This window comes from Canis lupus, chromosome 7 (genome assembly GCF_048164855.1).
Source record: "Canis lupus baileyi chromosome 7, mCanLup2.hap1, whole genome shotgun sequence".
In the NCBI taxonomy this organism is placed as follows: domain Eukaryota; kingdom Metazoa; phylum Chordata; class Mammalia; order Carnivora; family Canidae; genus Canis; species Canis lupus.
The window spans coordinates 7,225,148-7,249,469 of NC_132844.1; the positions used below are offsets into that span (position 1 = coordinate 7,225,148).

Genomic DNA, 24,322 nt, shown 5'->3' on the forward strand with positions numbered 1-24,322 from the left:
ATTCATGAGACACACAGAGGGAGAAGCAGGCTCCCCATGGAGAGCTTGGTGTGGGACTTGATCCCAGGACCCAGGGATCACACCCTGAGCCAAAGGCAGACGCTCAACTGCGGACCTACCCAACTTTGCCTTTGGTCCCAGCATAATTTTATTATATTAGGAAGTTGAGTACAAGTTTATAAACTATAGTTAAACTACAGCTTAACCAAAGAGAACTGGGATGAGTGGTTGCCTTTCAGAGTGTATAGAATCTTCTCTGTAGTCCTGTACAGGTAGATGTAAAGTCTGCGTGGTTCAGAGAGATTTCTGTTAAAAATGCTTTCAGATCTGTTGAGAGCCCTGGGCCTTCCCAAGATTAAACTTAGCTCAGGGCCCCTGAAGTAATTTCCTGTTCTCCAATGGAGTTGCGTCTCTTAAAGGTCTTGCAGTGGCCAGTAGAAGAGGAAATGCTTCCCAAAATCCCTTCCTGCCCTGCTTCCTCAAGGGTTCTTTCTTTATAAAGGCCTCAGAAAAAGTCTGTTAGATTAAAATGTTGAAGTCTTATGACTAAATTCTTACTTAGGCAAACTAAAAGCAACTCACCAGTGGATATTAAATTTAGATTGTAAGGCACTTCCATAAATCAGCATTGTCCCTCAGTATACACATTAACATACTCTTTTTTTTTTTTTTTTGAAAGATTTTATTTATTCGTGAGAGAGGCAGAGACACAGGCAGAGGGAGAAGCAGGTTTCATGTAGGGAGCCCGATGTGGGACTCGATCCCAGGACCCCAGGGTGGCGACCTGAGCCAAAGGCAGATGCTCAACCACTGAGCCACTCAGGCGTCCCTAACATACTCTTCCTAAACACCTGAAGTTGCTGAGGAGTCTGCATCGGCTGGGGTTGAAAGGGTTGAACAAGCTGCAAAGGAAAAACAGCTTCAGTTATAGATTCATTGAAATATCCTAGAAAACTTGTATTTTTATAATTTTTTAACTTAAATTCTTGGTTGTTGAACAAGTCCCCTTGTTATGTTGTTTGAATTATTGCAAAACTCCCTTCGGCAGTTTTTGATGGCTTGTGCTTCTGATTAGTGTTTGTCCTGTTTATCCTAGTTTCACCTGACTTCATTGAAAGAGCACAGTTTCTTATCAGTATCATATGGTTTCAAAGACATCTTGGCGGTTTTTTGCTATCAGTATTGCCAGAAATTCTGTATTATGTGTCAGAATGTGCAGAGAAGTTTTGTGTGTGTGTGGGGGGGGTGTTTGGTTTTTTTGTTTTTTTCATTTAATAAAGTTTTATTTCCCAAAATGTAGTTGGTGGGATCTTGTTCATGCATCTTCACCAGCAGCTGGGGCATTTCCACCCTTGGTGTTTCTGGTGTAAATTACTTGAGCTCTGTGCTTTGAAACCAGTTTAATAAGTCCTTTACTGAGGAGCTCCTAAAGGGCTGCCTGGCCAGAGAACCTCGAATATTCAGTCTCTCAGAGACAACAGCTGGAGTTATAAGCTTATAGTTGGGAACTTCCTTACAGAGTTTGTCATATGTCGCTATGTCAAACAACACCAGATTATTGAGTTTGTCTCAAACTTTGCCTTTGGACCACTTCTTTTTGGCCTTGCCCCCAGATTTGTTCACCGGGTCTTCGTCCTTTTTGGCCGACTTTCCAGCATCTTTCTTCTCATTGTCCTTGGGCGGCATAGCGAAGCTCAGAGAGCAACAGCCACCCCTGCAGCCTCACTAAGATGTCGGACAAAAAGCAAGTTTTGTGCTTTTAATTTATAGTTGCTCTTATTTACTACTATTAATTCCTACACTTGCCCTGATACTACATTTTGTTTTTCTCCTTCTTCATCAGTCCCTGTGTAGGGCTCCTTACCTGTACCCCACCGACAGACCTCATTTTCATGTTGGGTTTTACCTCTATGTTTATCATATTCAGGTATCATTCTCAAGGAAGCTAGACTTTTTTCTCAGTTGGTCTAAGCATCTGCGGCTGTCTTTCCCTACCCAGTGATGGTAGAAAAGAACTGGAAACAGACTTGAGTATTATTATATGTGTGGGGGAGAGGGGACAAGGGAGAGATTGTAGCAGAGAAGCAAAACTCTTGAATACTTGCATTGCATGGATTTCCATTTTTTTAGAACTTTCACTAAGTTTTTGTTCTTTGGGAGATAGTGTTTATTAACATAGTCCAAGAACACTTAAATTATGAACTTGAATTCATATCCTAGTTTGCCCAGCCTATTGAGTGCCCTTGGACAATTAACCCCTCTGAACCTGTTACCCATTCTAAAGATGACAGTGTTAACTGTTGTCTTTAGAGTTACATGAGAATTTTATGATGTGTGTTATGAACTTTAAATACTATCTCATTTGGGAACCCTGGGTGGGTCAGTCAGTTGTTCAACATCTGACTCTTGATTTCAGCTCATGTCTTAATCCCAGGGTTGTGAGCTGAAGCCCCTTGTTAAAAAAAAAAAAAAAAAAAATTCTTATCTCATTTATTATTAGCTGCTGCTATCATTTAATTACTGAATTGCCTCTTTCTGTTGCACTCTAAAAAAAGAGAAGAGACAGTACTAATTTCAGTGAATGATGGTTTTCTGACATAAATTACCAGATCTGCATTTTTTCTCCCAAACTCTCCCAAACTCTGAAATATCATTGAAGTGGTTTTTTTTTTTTTTTTTTTTAATTTTATTTATTCGAGAGGGAGAGAGAGAGGCAGAAGGAGAAGCAGGCTCCCTTTAGGGAGCCTGATGCAGGACTCGATCCCAGGACCCAGGGATCATGACCTGAGCCAAAGGCAGACACTCACCCACAGAGCCACCCAGGTACCCTCATTGAAATGTTCTTAAGGAAAAGTCAAAACTCTTCAGAATCTCTTATATTATTATAAAGTGTATTATTTAAACATGGCACAATAGATGGTAGTGATGGTTACACAACAATGTGAATTGTTCACATTAATGCTTCAGAATTCTGTACACTTAAAATTGTATACTCTGTAACATAAAATGATAAATTTTATGTGTATTTTATCACTATAAAAAATATGGAAACAAATTACAAAGGAGGGACAGTTGTTTAAGTTTATATAATCTTTTCCTTCAAGTTACCAAAGCAGGAGAGGAAACCAATTCCTCGTAACCCTTCCTGCTCGTAATAGTACCAATTTTCAGAACCCTGATATGATTATTCTTGACATGTTTGTCTAGCTTTATCATTGATTTGGCGGTGGGGGGAGGGGGTTGCTTAACTCTTCACCATTGCAGCAGCTCCCACCCTTACCTTTTTGCATTATACCTTTTTTTGAGGTTTTTATTTTGAAGACATTTTACTGATACTATTAAGCTTTTAGTGTTAACTTATGTGTGCTCAGAAGCACTTTTTGCGCAATGTTTAAAGGTTTTTAGAGGCCTCTTGATCGAATGTTACTTAGCTTCTTGAACACAGTAGGTTTTTACATATTAATCGCTTAGTGGAGGTTTTAAAGCTTTATTTATTTAACATCTATTTGGGTCAGATACTGTAACCATCGTGTGCCTTAAGACCATGAACTTTGAACTTGAAAAAATCCTTGCTCTCTGCCTATTTGTATGCATATGACTCTGAGCAAGTTACTTTACTCCACTTTTTGAGTTTCTTCAGCTGTAAAAATGAAACTTCACAGAGGATTAAATGTGACATGTGGCTATACTACCCAAAGCAGTTTACACATTTAATGCAATCCTTATCAAAATACCACCAGCATTTTTCACAGAGCTAGACCAAACAATCCTAAAATTTGTATGGAATCATAGAAGACTGAACAGCCAAAGCAATCCTGAAAAAGAAAAACAAAACTGAAGGCATCATAATTCTGGACTTCAAGGTATAGTCATCAAGGCAGTATGATATTGGCACAAAAACAGACACATAGACCAATGGAACAGAATAGAAAACCTGGAAATAGACCCACAAATATATGGTCAACTCATCTTTAATAAAGGAAAAAAAATATCCAGTGGAAAAAGACAGTTTCTTCAACAAATGGTATTAGGAACACTGGATGGCAAAATACAGAAGAATGAAACTGGACCACTTTATACACCATAATAAATTCAAAATGGATGAAAGACCTAAATATGAGACAGGAAACCATCAAAATCCTAGAGAACACAGGCAGCCACCTCTTTGACCTTGGCTGTAGTAACTTCTTACTAGACACATCTCTGAAGGCTAGGGAAACAGCAAAAATGAACTATTGGGACTTCATCCAGAAAAAAAAGTTTCTGTACTGTGAAGGAAACAATCAACAAAACTATAAGATAGCCTATGGAATGGGGAAGGATATTTGCAAATGACATGTCTAATAAAGCATTAGTATCCAGAATGTATAAAGAGCTTAACAAACAATCCAGTTAAGAAATGGCAGAAGAGGGCAGCCCCGGTGGCGCAGCGGTTTGGCGCCTACAGCCCGGGGTGTGATCCTGGGGACCCCGGATCAAGTCCCACATCGGACTCCTTGCATGGAGCCTGCTTCTCCCTCTGCCTGTGTCTCTGCGCCTCTCTCTCTCTCTGTGTGTCTCTCATGAATAAATAAATAAAATCTTTAAAAAAAAAATGGCAGAAGAAATGAATAGACACTTTTCCAAAGAAGACATCCAGATGACTAGCAGAATGAAAAGATGCTCAACATCACTCATTATCACATGAAATACAAATCAAAACCACGTTGAGATACACCTCGCACCTGTCAGAATGGCTAAAATCAGCAACAACACAGGAAACAACAGGTGCTGGCAAAGATACGGAGAAAGGGGAACGCACTTGCACTGTTGGTGGGAATGCAAACTGGTGTAGCCACTCTGGAGAGCAGTATGGAGGTTCCTCAAAAAGTTAAAAATAGAACTACTCTATGATCCAGCAGTCCCACTACTAGGTATTTACCTAAAGGATACAAGAATACTTACTCTTGTAAGGGGGTACATGCACCCTGATGTTTATAGCAGCATTGTCAATAATAGCCAAACTATGGAGAGAACACAAATGTCCATCGACTGATGAATGGATAAAGAAGTGGTGTGTACACACACACACGCACACACAGGAATATTAGCCATCAAATAAATGAAATCTTGCCATTTGCAATAATGTGGATGGAGCTAGAATAGAATGTATTATGCTAAGCGAAATAAATAAGTTGGACAAAGACAAATACCACATGATTTTACTCATATGTGGAATTTAAGAAATAAAATAGGTGAATATATGGGAAGGGGGACAAAAAAGAGGGAAACAAACCATAAGAGACTTTTATTTTTTTATTTTTTTTTTTAATTTTTTTATTTATTTATGATAGTCACACAGAGAGAGAGAGAGAGAGGCAGAGAGGCAGAGAGACATAGGCAGAGGGAGAAGCAGGCTCCATACACCGGGAGCCTGATGTGGGATTCGATCCCCGGTCTCCAAGATCGCGCCCCGGGCCAAAGGCAGGTGGTAAACCGCTGCGCCACCCAGGGATCCCCATAAGAGACTTTTAAAGATAGAGAACAAACAGGATTGATAGAGGGAGGTGGGTGGGGGATTGGCTAAATGGATGATGGGTATTAAGGAGGGCACTTGTTATGATGAGCACTGGGTGTTATATGTAAATATGGAATCAGTGAATTCTCCTGAAACCAATATCGCACTGTATGTTACCTAACTAGAATTTAAATAAAAATTTTTAATGTGGCATGATATTTGCCCTACACACAGTATTCAGTAAGGGCATAATATATGTGAAGTAATAATAGTTCTTATTTAATTATTGAGGTAAATGGCAGTATCTTCATTTTAAAGATGATGTGACTCAGATTTAATGAAAGAAAGTAACTTTTGTTTTAAAGATTTATTTACTTTAGAGAGAGAGCCAGAGGAGCAGCAGAGGAGAGAAGCAGACTCCCTGCTGAGCACAGAGCCTGACTCAGGGCTTGATCCCAGGATCCTGAGATCAGGACCTGAACCAAAACCAAGAGTTGGATGCTCAACCTACTGAACCATCCAGATGCCCCAGGAAATTTTTTTTTATTAGTTTTAAAGCCTCTAAGCCTAAAAAGTGGTACATACATGTCTTTATCATAATAATGTATTCCTCAAATTGTATTCTATGTTATAGAAACTTGCCCCATGGTATTCTGGTATCCTTAATTTTTCTCTCTCCTTACCCTTACCTATGTTTGTCTATATTAAAGTCTGCTAATCAGGGATGGATTTAGTCAGTGTTCATGGTAGATTCTTAATTAATACTTTTTATTCTGTATAGTTCTTAGCATTCTAAGTAGCATCAGTGGCTTATGAGACTTCATAATTAGTATTTATAAGTGTCATGATTTAAAATATATTATTTGTCATACTTCCAAGTAGTTTGGGGGCTAGAGGTGAAGGATCTGGAATGATTTCCTTTTCTGACAAACTTCACAACTCAGAGGAGAGGGCAAGGAATGGAAACTATGAGGAGAAAAGAGGCTAGAGTACTCAGAAGTGAGCTTAAATTATGAGGAACAGAATCCAGAATACCATGCTCTCTAGCCCTACCACAAACACTGATGATGGCCTAACAGTTAAAGAATATATACTGGCAAGAAATTTTAATTATACTAACCTAATTATTAATATATTGAAATATTTGATGACAAGTTACAACTCCTCTTTTGACCTGTGCTTTTTCCAGTGGTTTATTATGAGGGTTCTTACAAGAGTTACTTACTATTTCTAATAAAAGGATTTTGTGTTAGTGATTTGAGTACTTTTGGGTCATAAGAACGATAATCATTCTGTGGGGCTTTATGGAAGGAATTAAATATAGTAATGAGGGACTCCTGGGTGGCCCAGCAGTTGAGCGCCTGCCTTTGGCCCAGGGCATGATCTTGGAGTCCCTGGGATCAAGCCCCACATAGGGCTCCCTGTGGGGAGCCTGCTTCTCCCTCTGCCTTTGTCTCTGCCTCTCTCTCTGTGTCTCTCATGAGTAAATAAAATCTTTAAAAAAAAAAAATTGTAATGACTCTGTGTCTCTAAATTTAAAACATGCATATATGTAGTATTTAATATCATTGTTTAGTTGCTCTTGTTATAGCTAATCACTCACAAAAAGAGAAGGGGGTTTATTAATATAAGCATCGCTTATGTCTTAATTAAGACTCATTAAATACCCGTTTTCATGTTTTTGTGTTCCAGGTAATATTTCATTCTTTGAAGAAATACCCCAGTTTCATTCTTATATAATGTAGGTGGCAAATTATTCCATACTCTATTCTTAGAGGTTTATCAGGTTAGTTCAGAGAAAGCAACTTACTAAGTTACAACTTTTATTTTAGGACTTTGCTTTGGGTTAGAGTAGGAAAACTTCAGTTCATTTTATCAGCTGCTTCAGTGTTGCAGGAATACTTCTAATAATTTTTTTTTTACTTCTAATAATTAAATAATCCATAATCAGTTAACATTTATTTATTTATTTATTTATTTATTTATTTATTTATTTTTTATTTATGATAGGCACACAGTGAGAGAGAGAGAGAGGCAGAGACACAGGCAGAGGGAGAAGCAGGCTCCATGCACCGGGAGCCCGACGTGGGACTCGATCCCAGGTCTCCAGGATCGCGCCCTGGGCCAAAGGCAGGCGCCAAACCACTGCGCCACCCAGGGATCCCTCAATTAGCTATTTTAGATTTTCTGGGCACCTCACCTGCTCAGAGCATGGTCAAGAGCTATTAAGGAAGCAAAAAAGTTAACAGAGTTAAAAATAAAGAAGTCTGTATGCTTGTTAGGTACTGCATTTTTGTATATGAAATACTGTCCTCTCCATATCCTCCATGTTTAGCATAATTCCACCAAAGTCAGATTACTGATTTAGTTACCCGTTACTGTGTAACAAATATCCCCAAAAGTTGGTGACTTAAAACAACTAACATTCATTTTATCACAGTTCTGTAGTTTGGTTAGGTCTTAGAAGGAACAGCTTATCTCTGTTTTCCTTGGTACTTGCTGGAGTACCACGACTGGGCCTGGAGGATTTATTTCCAAGATGATTCCGTTGTGGCTGGCTGGAGAGTGGGTGCTGGCACCAACTGGGAATTCAGCTGGGGCTATTGATCAGGTCTTGAATTTTCTTCCATGTGGATAGCTAGACTTCTAACAGAATAGTGTGACTTCCAAGAGAGAATGTCTTTTTTAAGAACAGATGTTCAGGAGGACAAGCCTCAGTTCACAAGAACTTGCTAATATACCATTTATCAAAGGCGGTCACATGGCCAGGTCAATAGAGGAGAGGATACAGAAAGCCTGATTTATTGCAGGTAACCAAAGTAATAGCCTACTACAGTTCTGTACTTCCTCAATCTAGAGTGAAGTAGCCTCTCTGGAGGACATTTTGAAGCCTTAACATTCATAGTCTTTGACTCAGTAATTTCACCTTTAGGGTTTTTTTTTTTTTTTTTAATTTTTGTTTATGATAGTCACACAGAGAGAGAGAGGCAGAGACACAGGCAGAGGGAGAAGCAGGCTCCATGCACCGGGAGCCTGACGTGGGACTCGATCCCGGGTCTCCAGGATCGCGCCCTGGGCCAAAGGCAGGTGCTAAACCGCTGTGCTACCCAGGGATCCCCACCTTTAGGGTTTTTTTAAAGATTTATTTATTTGTTCGTGAGAGACATAGAGAGGCAGAGACACAGGCAGAGGGAGAAGCAGGCTCCATGCAGGAGCCTGATGTGGGACTCAATCCCAAAACTCCAGGATCAACCACTAAGCCACCCTGGCGTCCCTGGGGGTTTGTCTTAAGGAGGGTATATAAATTCCCTGGATCTGTATATATCAAGGCTTCATCTGACTTTCATCCTTAGCATTTTGCCAAGGGTGAGATAGCTGGTTAACGCAGGAGTTGGCGATTAAAACCAGATTGTCTGGTTCCAGAACCATATGATTAATCATTATATTATACTACCTGTCATGTATATAGTGTCTGTATATAATCATATTAATGATACTAAATGAGAAGCTCATAACATATTTAATAAGTTCTATATATAAAAGTCTAAAAGGACATCAAAATGAAATACCTACAAAGGAATGTGTATTAACTGTTATAGTTTTTTTAATTGTAAGGATACTTTTTATGAGCCTACCATGCATACTTAACCTAATATGTTCTTCATATACATGTGGCTTATTTTTTTTTAAAAGATTTTTATTTTTAAGTAATTTGCGCCCAAATTGGGGCTCAAACAACCCCAAGATCAAGAGTTGCATACTCCACCAACTGAGCCAGCCAGGTGTCCCTTATATCTGTTTCATTTCTACTATACTTCTTTAATCCCTCCCCACCTTCCAATGTCATACTGTAAATCTGTCTTGAGGAGGAGATCTTTTTTAGATCTTTGTAGTCTTTATCTGCCTGAAACTGCATATATAGAAGTTTAGAATACATTTACTGAATAGTTTCGTTACTAATACTCTGCTGATTTCCACATTGTAGTTTTACAGTGCCTTTATATCTCACTTCCAGTTATTATAAGGGTTAGTTCCAAATCACTATCCTTGGAGGTAAAATGTTACTGCCCTTAATTACCTTGGCTAAACCAAAATGACTTGGTGATCGTACAGATTCCTTAGCTCCCTTGCCCTGTTTCACAGTTAGTAGGTATAGGATAGTAGTTCTGGGGCAGTGATTCTCAACCCTGGCTGCACCTTAGGATTACCTAAAAATACCGATGTTCGGGTTCCACTTCAGACTAATTTGAATGAATTTCTGTAGGTGGTGCCACTTGAGGTGTGTGGGAATGGGTGCGTGTTTAAAACTCTTGAGACAGTTCTTACCATGAGGAAGTTGGGAAGATATAGAAAATAGTTTTGCATTTTTAAAATAGTTCAAAAAAGCCATAGACTACTAATAAGCAGTTTTCTTTCTGAAGCCTATATGGGATTATGTAAACGTTCATGAACAAATTTTTCTTTACAGTAGACTTATTACTGCAGTTTCCTTAGAGGTTGCTCATTGAAAATCTTGCATGAGCTAACAAATGAGTTTTGCTGCCAATTCACAAATGAAGACTATGGTTAAAGTAGGAAAAGTATATGGAATTACTTGATTTGTGCATTAACGCAGTCTAGATAGTTTCTTCTCTACTGTTTTGGGTATTATGCCATAAAGGATACTTCTTTCATGTTGTACACCTGAAACTAATATCATGTTGTATGTCAACTATACTTCAATTAAAAAAAAAAAAAAGGTACGTCTTTTAAAATAATGGGAAATTGTATCACTGGAAGGCCATGTCCTTATTTTCTTTTTTTTTTTTTAAAAAAAGAAAGAAACTAAACCAAATACCTTGGCTTAATGACAATCTACATTTCAAAGGTTCTCTGGACTAAAAGCTTATTCTTCACTTAAATGACTTCTCCCCAGCCATATTTAGAGTTCATCTAGGTTATAAACCATATCTCCAGTTATTCATGCTGTTCCAGATTGGGTAAAACAAGTATCAAAAGTACTAACGGTGGAGGTAATAGCTTAAGCACTTCTCAGCTTATCCTTTATCTCTAGATGTAGATATTTGGAGAAATGCAGCCGCTTAATGAGAACCAGAGTGAGGCATCCATTTACATCTCTTAGGATTGGTTAAATACAGTATGGTCTATTGAGTATACTTTTGATGTTGTTGCCAGTCCCTTTTTTCAAATGTACACGTGACACTATCTGAAGAAATACTAGAAACACCTAGTAAACATTTTTCTAGTATCTATTGTTAAGCTATATTCGGGTGATCACATTTTGAGGCTTGGTTTTCTGTTTGGCTACCAGTGATAATCAGGTTACATATAGGATAGCTGTGAGCTGCTGACTTTAATAGGTCAGCCTGTGTAAGTGTGTAAGACCCAGCTTTTTGGAGACCAGTATGACGGTTTCCTCTGCTTAAATGTGAAGGGAGCCCTTATTTTTGAGCTCTATACCATGGTTTCAAAAATCTATGCTATAGTATATAATGTCTATTTGGATTCCTGATGATTTTACTCTATGTCATTAGTAATACCTTCTGGGAAATGGCTGGTTTCAAATGGTAGGGTTTTTAAAATGTTTATATTTGTGTATATTTGACAAAATGTTATATTAGTTTCAGGTATACAGCATAATAATTCAACATGTCTATAGGTTATGCTATGCTCACCACTAAATAGAATACCTCATAACATTTCATCCCTTTAGAGTTTTGTTTCTGATATATTATTATAACAAATAAAAAAAACTAAGTAATAATGAATAGTTTTCTTCAAGTTTTTAGTCTTATTCTTTTTGAATTTTCTGAATGCTCCAGGTATCTTGTGTAATTAATGTGCTCTGCAAAATATATTCTCCTCTTGCAAATGAAAAGGCAAAATACACAGAAGCTTGAGAATTGCTCTGAATTTCTCCTAAGGCAAGTACAAATATTCATGGCTTCATTTTAGCCAAGTAGACTATAAATCCTCTTCTGAATCTATTTACTAAATCAAATTGAAAACGTAAGGTACTTAACCTATATACATATATACGTATATACACATATATACGTATATATGTATATGTTGGCACTATATTTGGCAGGGAATAAGGCTTTTTTCTGTGATAAGCTAGACTCCTCATGGTTAGTCAGGCAAATAACTTCACCTAAAAATGTGAATTTCTCCAAGAAGCAGAATTCATTCTGTGCTCTGCAAGTTCTGTAAATTTTAAATTTAGGTGGATAAATTCCAAATGGCACTAAACTTTATTATGAAAACAAATGTAAGAATAAGAAAAAAAAACTATTTTAAAGAGGAAAAAAGGTAACTTTACATTGGAGAAATGTGGCTGACTTAACCTTAATTGGGTGATCAGTAATCGGACAGACTGACATCATGTCCTTTCTGATATGATGCATTGAAAATGCTTCAACGTTCTTGCCATTAGGAACAGTCCTGCCAGAAATGCAGGACATGAAACTGGTCAGGAGGAAACAAACTCAAAAGTATAATGTATCTCAAATATCTGGCCTTCACTGTTTAAATTGTCAGTGTCTTGAATGGCAAAACATCAGGAAGACTATTCTATTTTTTTTTAATTTATTTTTTATTGGTGTTCAATTTACTAACATACAGAATAACCCCCAGTGCCCGTCACCCATTCACTCCCACCCCCCGCCCTCCTCCCCTTCTACCACCCCTAGTTCGTTTCCCAGAGTTAGCAGTCTTTACGTTCTGTCTCCCTTTCTGATATTTCCCACACATTTCTTCCCCCAGGAAGACTATTCTAAATTGAAGGAGATTAAAGACACGGCAAAGCAGAGAGCTTGATTCTTCATTGAATTCCAATTTTTTTTTCTAATTTTAAAGGGACAACTGGTAAAATATGAATATGGACTGCATATCAATGTTAATGTCCTGTATTTGGTCCTTGTTCTGTGGTTATATAAGAGAATGTTCTTAGGGCATGCACATTGAAGTGCTTAGTGGTAAAGGTTTATGATGTCTGCAGTTGGTTCTCAAATGGTTCAGCAAAAATAACCTTGTGTAGAAGATTGAGAAAGCAAATATAACAACAACAACAATTGATTAATGGCAAAGGAGAGTATGCTAATATTAGAACTTTTTGCTGAGTTTAAAAAGATACAAAAGGGGTAATGTAAGAAAAACAACTTAGATTTATTGTGCAGTTGTTGGGTGCTAGGTTCAATTCTAGCATGTTTGTGTATATTACCTCATTTCATCATTATAAAAACTATATGAAATCTAAGAACATGGTCTTCCAGAGCTACACATTTAGTTTATTTCAAAATATCCCTTCTATGATTTTCCAAGCAGTAGAAAAGAAATTATCTGGGCTAGTTCAACTTTAACCATCTATTTTGATATACTTTCACACTATTATCTGTAGTTTGTAGATGAGCAAATTGAAAAACAGATTAACTGACCCACCGTTATATAGGTAAGTGGTGATGCTGGAATTTGAACCCAGAGACTGAGCTCTTACCCACTATCAAGATACAGACTATTTTAAAGTGTGTACTTTTGTATTGAATGAATCTCTGTGAGATTTGACAGAGTGAGAAAGAGTAGGGTTACTGACTTTAATTTTCTTTGTAGAAGGAATAGTATGACTTGTCCAATGTTTTGTAAAACAAGATACTAAAAATAATCTTAAATTTGATTAAAATCTCATTTCTTTATTTGAAGCATTGAATGCTTTTCATTTGTATTTTCTCTGTTTTTCTATTCTCTATTTCCATTGATTTTTATTATTTCCTTTCTTCTACTTGTTTTGTGTTTAGTTTATTCTTCTAGTTTCCTAAGAAGTTTATTCATTTGAGATATTTCATCTCTTTTAATATGGACATTTACAGCTATAAATTTCCATCTAAGCACTGGTTTCGCTGCTTGTTGGATGATCGTTTGAACCAGTCAGATGTATTATAGTAACAATGCCTAAACTTTTGTATTAATCATCCGGGAAACTTTTTTTTTTTTAAGATTTTATTTATTTATTTATGAGAGGCACAGATAGAGACGCAGAGACACAGGCAGAAGGAGAAGCAGGCTCCCTGTAGGGAGCCCAATGTGGGACTCAATCCCGGGTCTCCAGGATCACGCCGTGGGCTAAAGGCAGGTGCTAAACCACTGAGCCACCCAGGTGTCCGGTGAAACCTTTTTTTTTTTTTTTTTTATGATAGTCACAGAGAGAGAGAGAGAGAGAGAGGCGCAGAGACACAGGCAGAGGGAGAAGCAGGCTCCATGCACCGGGAGCCCGATGTGGGATTCGATCCCGGGTCTCCAGGATCGCGCCCTGGGCCAAAGGCAGGCGCCAAACCGCTGCGCCACCCAGGAATCCCTGGTGAAACCTTTTTTAAAGGGCTCATTGCCAGGGCACTTGGGTGGCTCAGTCAGTTGAGCCTCGGACTCTGATTTCTGCTCAGGTCATGATCTTGTGGCAGATCCCAGACCTGCAGCTTGCTTCACTGCACTGAGTGCGGAGTCTGCTTGTCCTTCTTCCTCCCCTCTACACCCCCTTGTGCTCACTCTCTTTCTCTCTCTAGAATAAAATCTTTTAAGAGCCTCTTCCACTAGAAACTGATTCAGTTGCTCTGAGGTAGGCCTCAAGACTGTGTGTTTTCAAAGACTACTCAGATTGCTGCCATCTGAAAACTTACCAAGCTATACCCTCAAGATCATTTGCTCACTTTTCTATACTTGTGTTGTACCATTTAAGAAATTGTTTCAAGGTACCTAGGTAATCCTGAAGCATAACTGGGTTGAAGAACCAGTGTGATATCTTTGATTTTGTAATAGAAGTAGGATATAGAGTAGAGATTTGGGGTTTTTTTTTTTTTCACTTTTTTATATTGTATCCCATATTTATTTGTCTTTAAGATTTATTTTTGAGAGAATGGTAGGGAGGTGCAGAGGAAAAGGGAGAGTCTTAAGACTGTGGTGAACACAGACCCTCACTAGAGATTTGATCTTATGACCCTGAGATCACAATCTGAGCCAAAACCAAGAGTCTGATGTTCAACTGACAGAGCCACCCAAGCATCCCCCCAAATTGTTATTAAGTAGTATTGACATATTAACTAGTATTTGGGTTATGATAATTAAAAAGGCATTTTTTAGAATGGTATATAAAATTGGGTTTTTTTTTTTTAAGATACTATTTGAGACAGCATGAGCAGAGGGAGAGGTAGAAGCAGGCTCTCCACTGAGCAGGGAGCCCTACGTGGAACTCAGTCCCAGGACCCTGGGATCATGACCTGAGCTGAAGGCAGACCCTTAACGAACTGAGCCAACCAGGTGCCCCAGTGGATAAAATCGTTTTTATAGACTTTATGAATTCCCAGCAACTTGCTTAACTTTTTGAGAGGCAGATAATTACAATATTTGCTTTTTTAAATGTTAGTTTGTACCATAGCCCTGACATAGCTTTAAATTATTTTTAATACTGGGTTTCTTATATAGATCCTATGAAAACAGCTGATGTGTTTGTAGGAGCCTCTGTCTTTGCTTTAGATTTATAATGAAACATGAGTTGTACAACTTTCACAGTTCCATGAATGCATTTGCAAAGACCAAGGTTACTCAAATTCCCCTTCAGCATTATTAATAATATATACCTATACACATAGGTGAAGATTATGGCTTTGTTTATGGCTCTTGCCTGATGGTAGACTAGTTTTACTCGTCTCTGATCTTACCTGTCTGGTTAGTATTCCTACAAATAAAATATTGTTATTTAATACAAATCATTGAGTTTTTTTTGTTTTTTGTTTTTTTCAAATCATTGAGTTTGACAGTTTTACCTATTAGGTAAAATAACAGTAGTGAGCAGAAAATAGTGTCTTCTAGTTTATGCTCAATCTGAGCAATTTAGAACAATTTCTGAAATTAGGGGGAAATATCAATGTCGGGATGAGAGAATACTAAATGTTGCCTTTTAAAAGTTTCAGTCAGGGCAGCCCCAGTGGCTCAACGGTTTAGCGCCGCCTGCAGCCCCAGGGTGTGATCCTGGAGACCCGGGATTGAGTCCCACATCGAGCTCCCTGCATGGAGCCTGCTTCTCCCTCTGTCTGTGTCTCTGCCTCTCTCTCTCTCTCTGAATAAATAAATAAAAAATCTTTTAAAAAAATAAAAGTTTCAGTCATCTTAATATTTATCATTTATGTTTAATTTCAGAATTCACTTTCTGGGTAAGTCTATAAAGCATGTTTTAATTATTTTTTTAAGATTTTATTTATTTATTTGATAGAGCATACATAAGCCAAGGGAGCAGCAGAGATCCCAGGACCCCGGGATCATCACCTTGAGCCGAAGGCAGATGCCTAACTGACTGAGCCACCTAGGGGCCTCATCTATAAAGCATTTTAAATGAAATCCAAAGTAAAAACTTTAAGGAATTTTTGCTATAATTTGCTTCAGTAGTCTGACTCTTGTCCATATTCTTCAAGCAGATAAGCCTTAGAAATGGCTAGAAGTGACTTTTTTTTTTTTTTTTAAAGATGTAATTGACATGGGAGTCATGAGCAGTAGGGAGACAGAGCAACTCTTGATCTCACGGTTGTGAGTTTGGGTCCATGCTGGGTGTAGAGATTACTTAAATAAATTTTTAAAAAGATATAATTGACATACTGCATTAGTTTCAGGTGTACAACATAATGATTCCATATTTGCATGCTTTGTGAAATGTTCACAATAAGTCTAGTTAACATTGCTTATCATACATAATTACAAATTTTTCTTTCTTGTGATGAGAACAGAACCAAATCTTCTGGGCAGCCCCTGTGGCTCAGCGATTTAGCGCCACCTTCAGCTCAGGTCATGATCCCAGGGACTCGGGATTGAGTCCCACATCAGGCTCCCTGCATGGAACCTACTTCTCCCTCTGCCTGTGTCTCTACCCACCCACCCCCACCCCCACCCCCCGTGAATAAATAAAATCTTTAAAAAAAAAAAAAAAAACAAATGTTCTCCCCCGCTCCCCAGAACCAAGTGTTCTTAATACCCCTCATGCACAAACATGTAGCTACTCTGTCCGATTCTGTGGCTTCAATTTTTTGGTAACTTCTCTGTTCTGTTTTTCTGTTTCAAGGTTATTGTCCTGTTCAGAGATGTTTACTCCTGGTGCTCACAGATACACATATCTTAGCGGCATACTCAGGACACAGTTTAATCTTTTCAGTTTTCCCATGATCTGTGCTCGATATTACTCAGTGTGTAGTTCATACTGGTTTAACCATTTTCAACTATCTTCCAATAGCATGGCTTTATGTGCTGAAAGAATACCAGCCAAATCCATTATCTGTTCCTTTATGCCTTTATTATATAAATGGTATCATACTATATATACTGTTCTGAAACTTCTTTTTTTAAGATTTTATTTTTTTATGCAATTTGTACCCCCAACGTAGGACTTGAACTCATGGCCCTGAGATCGAGTCCCACGCTTAAAAAAAAAGTCGCATGCTCTGAAACGTATTATACTTAACACATCTCAGGCAGGCTTTTTTTTTTTTTAAGATTTTCTTTATTTATTCATAGAGCTAGAGAGAGGCAGAGACACAGGCAGAGAGAGAAACAGGCTCCATGCAGGGAGCCCAACATGGGACTCAGTCCTTGGTTTCCAGGATCACTCCGCAGACTGAAGGCTGCGCCAAACCCCTGAGCCACCCGGGTTGCCCTCAGGCAGACTTTCTGATCAGTCTGTGGCTGAATTATATAGTTTGTAAAAGCTGCATAATGTTTCATTTTCTGTTTGTAACAGTTTTATTAGGTTGTTTATTTTACTATTACATGAACAATGCTTAAACTTCTACATACCGATATCTTTTTATATACATGGGAATATTTGTAGGATTAATTCCTAGTGGAATTGTTGGCTTAAAAGATACATGCATTTATTTATTTAGTTTTAGTTTTAAAGAGTAGAACTTAGTGATTCACTAGTTGCATATAACACCCAGTGCCATCGTTAATGCCCATCACCCTGTAACCCATTCTGCCACCTACCTCCCCTGCAGCAACCCTGTTTCCTAGCATTAGGACTCTCTTATGGGGGCAGCCCCGGTGGTGCAGTGGTTTAGCGCCGCCTGCAGCCCAGGGTGTGATCCTGGGGATCCGGGATCAAGTCCCACATCAGGCTCCTTGCATGCAGCCTGCTTCTCCCTCTGCCTGTGTCTCTGCCTCTCTATCTCTCATGAATAAATAAAAAATCTTAAAAAAAAAAAAAAGACTCTCTTATGGTTTGCCTCACTCTGGGTTTTCATCTTATTTTTAAGATACATGCATTTAAAAGAGTGATAGATGTCACCAAAATGCTCTCCTTACAGGTTGTACCAGTTTTTACTACCATCAACATATTTTCCTTTTTTTTTTTAAGATTTTATTTATTTATTTGAGAGAGAGGGAGAAGCAGGCTCCCTGCTGAGCAGTGAGCCCAAAGTGGGACTTGATCCCAGGACCCTGAGATTATGACCTGAGCTAAAGGCAGATGCTTAACTGCCTGAGCCACCCATAGGCCCCAGCATTTTTTTCAAGTGACTGGCTGGCTGACTGCTGTCCTCACCATCACGAGGTATTTAAATGTAATACCTGCCTGTCTGATGAGTGAAAATGGGATCTTACTCTTTTGACTGGCATTTCTTGTGTGAGTGATGTTTGAACATTACTTGCCATTAGTTATTCCGTGTTCTGCCAATTTTTAATTTATTTTCATTCATTCATTCATTCATTCATTCATTCATTCATTCATTCATTCATTCATGAGAGACAGAGAGAGAGGCAGAGGGAGAAGCAGAATCCATGAAGGGAGCCCCATGTGGGACTTGATCCCAGGACTCCAGGATCATGCCCATAGCCAAAGACAAGTGAGAAACCGCTAAGCCACCCGGGCGTCCCTGTTCTTTACATTTTAATAAAATTATCCCTTTGTTCTGTGTTGCAAATATTTGTCTACAATTTGTTCTTGGTCTTTCAACTTTTTGTTTAACTACATAAATTTAAACTTTTTATACCCTTATCCTTCAACCTCCCCAATACAAGCTTCAAAAGGGCTAGGGCTCCATCTCAGTCCTCATTATATTCCCTAACTTACCTAGCACTGGCCCTTTTAGAGATGTTCCCAAACTGAAAATAGTTGAATCCTGGGACACCCGGGTGGAGTGGCTCAGCAGTTGAGCATCTGCCTTCAGCTCAGGGCATGATCCCAGGGTCCGGGATCGAGTAGTATATCAGGCTTCTTGCAGGGAGCCTGCTTCTCCCTCTGCCTGTGTCTCTGCCTCTCTCTGTCTCTGTCTCTCATGAATAAATAAAATCTTTAGTTAAAAAAATAGTTGAAAAAAAAAATAGTTGAATCCTCCTGAACTGGTAGTAAAAAAAAAAAAAAAAAAGTAATCATTTTTTCTCTAATACTTAGAAAACAAAAATGGAACATGTTATGTGGGTTAAATAAGTTGAAAGTGACAGATCAATAGTTTGTAATCAATGGCTTAAAGAAAACACCTGCACATGTTTTCATTTTTATTTTGGTCCAGTTGAGTTGAAAGATGGTGGTGTTGACCAGAAGGAAGTTAACTGGCAAACTTGGCCACTCCAAATGTAAAGGGCAGGTAATATTAAGAGTTAAAGGGTGTGACTTTATCAAAACTTTAAAGCAATCCTCATGTAAAGAGAAATCATAGCCAACTGAGCAAATTAAATAAAAGAATTTTCTTTAACTGTGATCCTTTTTTTTGCTGTATAATCTATCAAATTATTAGCTAATCACAGAAAGGAATGGACTTTTTCTCCTTCCCACTCCCCTTCTATTAAAGTGAATCAGATAGAGTCATGATTGTGTCAAAAGTTCAAAAGGGAAAATGGAAGGTAAAATGAGCTGAATTGGCACTCTTCCCTCAACATTGTACCTGTAAGCTTGATATGTTGTTTCAGAGATTAACTTTATGGACTTCCGTACCCAGAAGTATGAAAATTCGAAGGGAACTCTTTTCACAAGCTTGATCTTAACATATTGAATAAAGAGAGCAGCTAATCCCTTTTGTAAAGTAATTTGAGAGGAGGGAATTCAAAATGTAAAATCTCACCTGCAGAAAACACTCAATTCTATAAAAGCCTTTCTATCTTTAGACACTTACAAAGACTTAATATTTTAATGCGGAAGGGTGAACTTGGTTAAAAAGCCAATGGGTGAAATTAGAGAGAAATAATCCAGTGCTTTCTTTCTGGGAATTATCATCCTGCTCCCTAGGGGACCTAATTTTATTCCCTGTGGGGAATGAGAATACCCTTCTGTACAGCAAGCCAGCATCTCTAAATATAAGCTTGACTTTTAGTATAATAAGAGTCTTGTTAGGTGCAATTTTGCTCTTAGTCATTAATACAATGAACAAATGTTGTGGTTACCTGGGAAAGAAAATTCAAGTGCTTTTAAACCTCTTGTGAGATTTGGTTTCATGCTTGAAACCTATCCAGTGTTATGCCCAATAGCATCTGTAGAAGATTCCAAGCTATAAGGTATACAACATGGAGAAGTTAATACACTTTGGAAAAAAATGAGACCTACTACAAAATGGGTTTAAGGCCCTGAATAAAAAAGCTTTTCTTTTGCTGAATGACAATTACTTACCAGTGGCATTAGGTTTAACAAATAATTGAAATTTTCTTAGGAGTGAAGTTTATGTGATGGATGATGTCCCTTCTGGTGACGCTTAACTTTTTTCTTTTCAGCTGTAAAACAGTTTGCTGTTCTGCAAGCGCAAAGACCAAATTAAAGACAAAATATGATCTAAGAGTATATAGTATTAAATAGCATTTTCCATATGGTATGGCATTGTGTTAGATTATTTCTGTCTCCTGTAAACTTTGTCATGTTATGTGCTTTTCGAATTCTATTCTTGATGAAATCATGGTGGTATACTGCTTCTGCTAATATCCTTAATTATCAACCATTTTAAATTGGGTTTGGTGGTATATTTTCTCATTTTATAGGGATCAGTAAAAGATAATAGAAATCTTTCTTGTTACTTTAAGTTTAGAAGTTGACATAAATGGTCTTTGCAGTCTTATAAAGAACAGTCTCCATTCCAGTGTAACTTCAGAGTCCTGGGCATTATGTTTCCAATTCTTAAACTTGCCCTCAGCCTATAAAGCTGTGGATCTATGAGCCTGACCTAATGTGTAGGACTTCTGATTTCCTACTAGTAGTAACAGTGCAGACATTGCATACTTTCCCTGCTAGTTTCTGGCATCTTTTAGAAGACCATTAAGCATAATCCTTTATTCGTACAATATTCAATAAATATTTATTGAGATATTTTGTACTTAATTTCAAGATTGTTAAGGTCTCCTTTCCCTTAGTTTTTCCCTGTGAGCATTATATGCTTAGGTACTATCTAAACTGGTTAGCAATCAGAGCTAGCTTTATCTCACCCCTGTTCAGTTGGCATTTCTACAGCTCAATGAAATAGAAAAAAATGGCCTATATTTATGTAACTGACCTCAGGCAGAATGACATCCTAAAGCCTGTTTGCAGATGTGCATTTAGAAGTTGTACTCCAGGATGCCTGGGAGGATCAGTGGTTAAGCATCTGTCTTTGGCTCAGGTCATGATCCCGGGATCCTGGGATCGAGTCCTGCGTCAGGCTCTCCATATGGAGCCTGCTTCTCCCTCTTTCCATGTCTCTACCTCTCTCTCTCTCTCTCTCATGAATAAATAATCTTTTTAAAAAATAAAACTAAAAATTTTACTCCAGCGTAAATAATCTACCAAGTTTTATTTTGTCATGAGATGACATTTTATTGTATTTGATATTTTTCTATCTTATTTCTTATTGTAGGGTAACCAGGCTTGCCATATTATCAGTTTGACAGATTCCCCACCTCACCCCCGCTTTTTTTGAAGTCCCTGTCCCATGCTTCAACTTAGAAGTGATTTTTTTTTTAATTTCAGACAAATCTGCCTATTTTCAAGCTGAAGGAATCTACTGTTAGAAGAAGATACAGTGACTTTGAATGGCTGCGAAGTGAATTAGAAAGAGAGAGCAAGGTAAGAATTATCTATTTTAATGGCCCAGTTGAGGCTTTTGCTGACTTACACTTGGATAATGCTTCCTTTTTAGAGCTCTTTTGCTATTACTTCCTTCCTTTCCCTCATGTTCCTATTCACTCTTGCCACCCACACACACTTCTTGCCAAGTTTCTCTTCCTTAATATGTCTCATATGATTATATTTGCAATTTTTTTATTTTATTGACTCATAATGCATTTTTTCATCATCACACATGTACATAGAACAGAAGTTTCATAAACCAGGACTACTTTTACTCTGTGATACGTGCTGATATTCTTCAGCTTAGTTTTTTGTTTTTTGTTTTTTAAATTGATTTTTTTTTTAATTTTTATTTATTCATGATAGCCACACAGTGAGAGAGAGAGAGGCAGAGACACAGGCAGAGGGAGAAGCAGGCTCCATGCACCGGGAGCCTGACGTGGGATTCGATCCGGATCTCCAGGATCGCACCCTGGGCCAAAGGCAGGCGCCAAACTGCTGCACCACCCAGGGATCCCTTCAGCTTAGTTTTAATGATGGCCATGGTCTAATAGATGATACATAAAAACACTCTTACAAAAAGAAAAAAAAAACACTTATATACCTTGGTAAGAGTCATCTTGTCTTAAAATTTAGTGGTTTGGGGTGCAAAAATAATAAGAGCAAGGCAGTCTCATTCTAATGTTCCTTATTCTAGCCCTATGTTTGGAGGACATCAGAAGTTAATATGTAGAGGCCCTAAAGTAGAGCCTAACTTGTGTTCATTTGTAAAGTGTGCTAAGTTGAAATGGAAGGAAAACTTCCTTAACTAGATACCTGTGGCTGGATGCAAGAGCAATATATTACACAAATCATAGCATTCTATCAAAATGTAAAGGAGAAAATTTTACCCCCCAAAATACCAAAGTATAAAATATTTATGAGTAAAACTAGGAATATAAGACCCATGTAAAGAAAACTTTAAAACTATACTGAAAGACAAAAGCAAAACTTAATAAATAGACTACATTCTTGGTTTGAAATATTCACTTTCAAAGATTCATTATTTAAATATTTGAGAGCAAAAATAAATAAAATATTTGAGAGCTTATTCTGTGTGTTCTGTGAGTTAGAGCTGTGAACATAGTCCCCACTTTCATGGTCCTTACATTCAGTTGATGAAGTTGGGATGGTGGTGAAGGGAAAACAGAAAAAATAGTAAGCTATATAGTATGTCAGATGGTGATAATGCTGTTAAGAAAAAAAAACAAAAACAAAACCAAGGCAACCACGGAGTGCCAGGACCGTACTCTTTTATAGAGTCGTCAAAGGAAGGCCTCATTTAGAGGTGACATTTTAGCAGTAGATGTGATCAAAGTAAAGCATTATCTTCTAGCTTATTTATAAATTCACAAAATTCTGATAGAAATCTTAGTGGGTTTTTTTTTTTTAATAAACTTGCAGATTTATAGATGAGCTTTACAATCAAAGGAAACACCAAGAGGACTCCTAAATTATATTCAGCATATACTGAGCACCTGCAGACATCAGAGTTTCTCCTAAGGCTGTAGTAATTAAAACAGTTTAGTATTGCTTTAGGGACAAGCAGTTAGATTAGCAGAATGTAATAGAACTTAGAATGTAATAGAACTTAGAATGCCAACTTGCATATTTATTGGAAACTTAGTTTATTACAAAAATAACATTGTTAATCAGTAAGGAAAATGATTTTTTTTTTTCCAGTAAATGGGGTCGAAACATTTGGCTGTTTATTTAGGAATAAAAATTTTTAACTCACTGTATAGAAATTATAGATGATTTGAAGATCTAAATGTACAAGTTAGGAAAGTTTTGGGTAACAAATTATTTATGACCACAGGGAAGAAGTGTCCTTTTTTCTCAGCTTTATTGAGATACAGTTAACAGATAACATTGTGCAAGTTTAAGGAATGCAACATTACGATTGGTTATGTGTATATATTATGAATTAATGACCACAATAAACTTAGCTAATATATCCATCACCTCACATAATTTTGTTTTTTTTTTTTTTTTTGGTGGTGAGAACATTTAAGATCTATCTTAGCAATATGTAAGTGTACAATACAGTATTGTTAACAGTAGTCACCATCCTCTGCATTAGATCCCCAGAACTTATTTTATAACTGGAAGTTTGTACACTTTGACCAGCATCCTCCATTTCCCCCATCCCCCAGCCCATGGCAACAACTAATCTGCTACTATCTGTTGCTGTGAGTTAGACTTTTTTTTTTTTTGATTCCACATAAAAGTGAGATTGTACAGTATTTGTCTTTCTCTGATTTATGGGAAGAAGTGTGTTTATAGGTTTTGGGCTTTGCTTAACTAACGTAGCACATGGTGCACTGCAGTGTTTAATAAACATTTGGTGAATGTATACATCACTTTTTGAAAAAATAACAGCTTCATTGACATATTAATTCACATGCCATACAGTTCACCCATTTGAAGTAAAATTCATTGGTTCTTAGTATATTCACAGAGTTGTACAGCCATCTCTACAGTCAGTTTTAGAACATCTTAATCACTCCATAAAAGAAATGCCATACCGATTAGTAGTCACTACCAATTTCTCCCTCAACCCCTCCTCACCCAGCCCTATATAACCACTAATTGACTTTCTCTATGGATTTGTCTGTTCTGGACGTTTCATATAAATAGGAGCATAGAATATGTAGTCTTTTGTTTCTGGCTTCTTTCACTGAAGGTGTTTTCAACATTTCAGCATTAATTTGTTTTTTCCCACCTAATTAATT

At 37.6% G+C, this 24,322-nt stretch overlaps 1 protein-coding gene and 1 pseudogene across 1 annotated transcript in view; one reads left to right on the forward strand and one right to left on the reverse strand.

The window, feature by feature from the left end:
• The window catches only part of SNX3 (sorting nexin 3), a 42,437-nt gene that overhangs the window by 12,108 nt on the left and 6,007 nt on the right, over positions 1-24,322 (forward strand). The window contains exon 2 of the mRNA XM_072831864.1: positions 21,450-21,545. Within this exon, the coding sequence (XP_072687965.1) occupies positions 21,450-21,545 (96 nt within the window). The remainder of the gene's footprint in view (positions 1-21,449; positions 21,546-24,322) is intronic.
• LOC140636541 (small ribosomal subunit protein eS25 pseudogene) lies at positions 1,254-1,686 on the reverse strand (annotated as a pseudogene).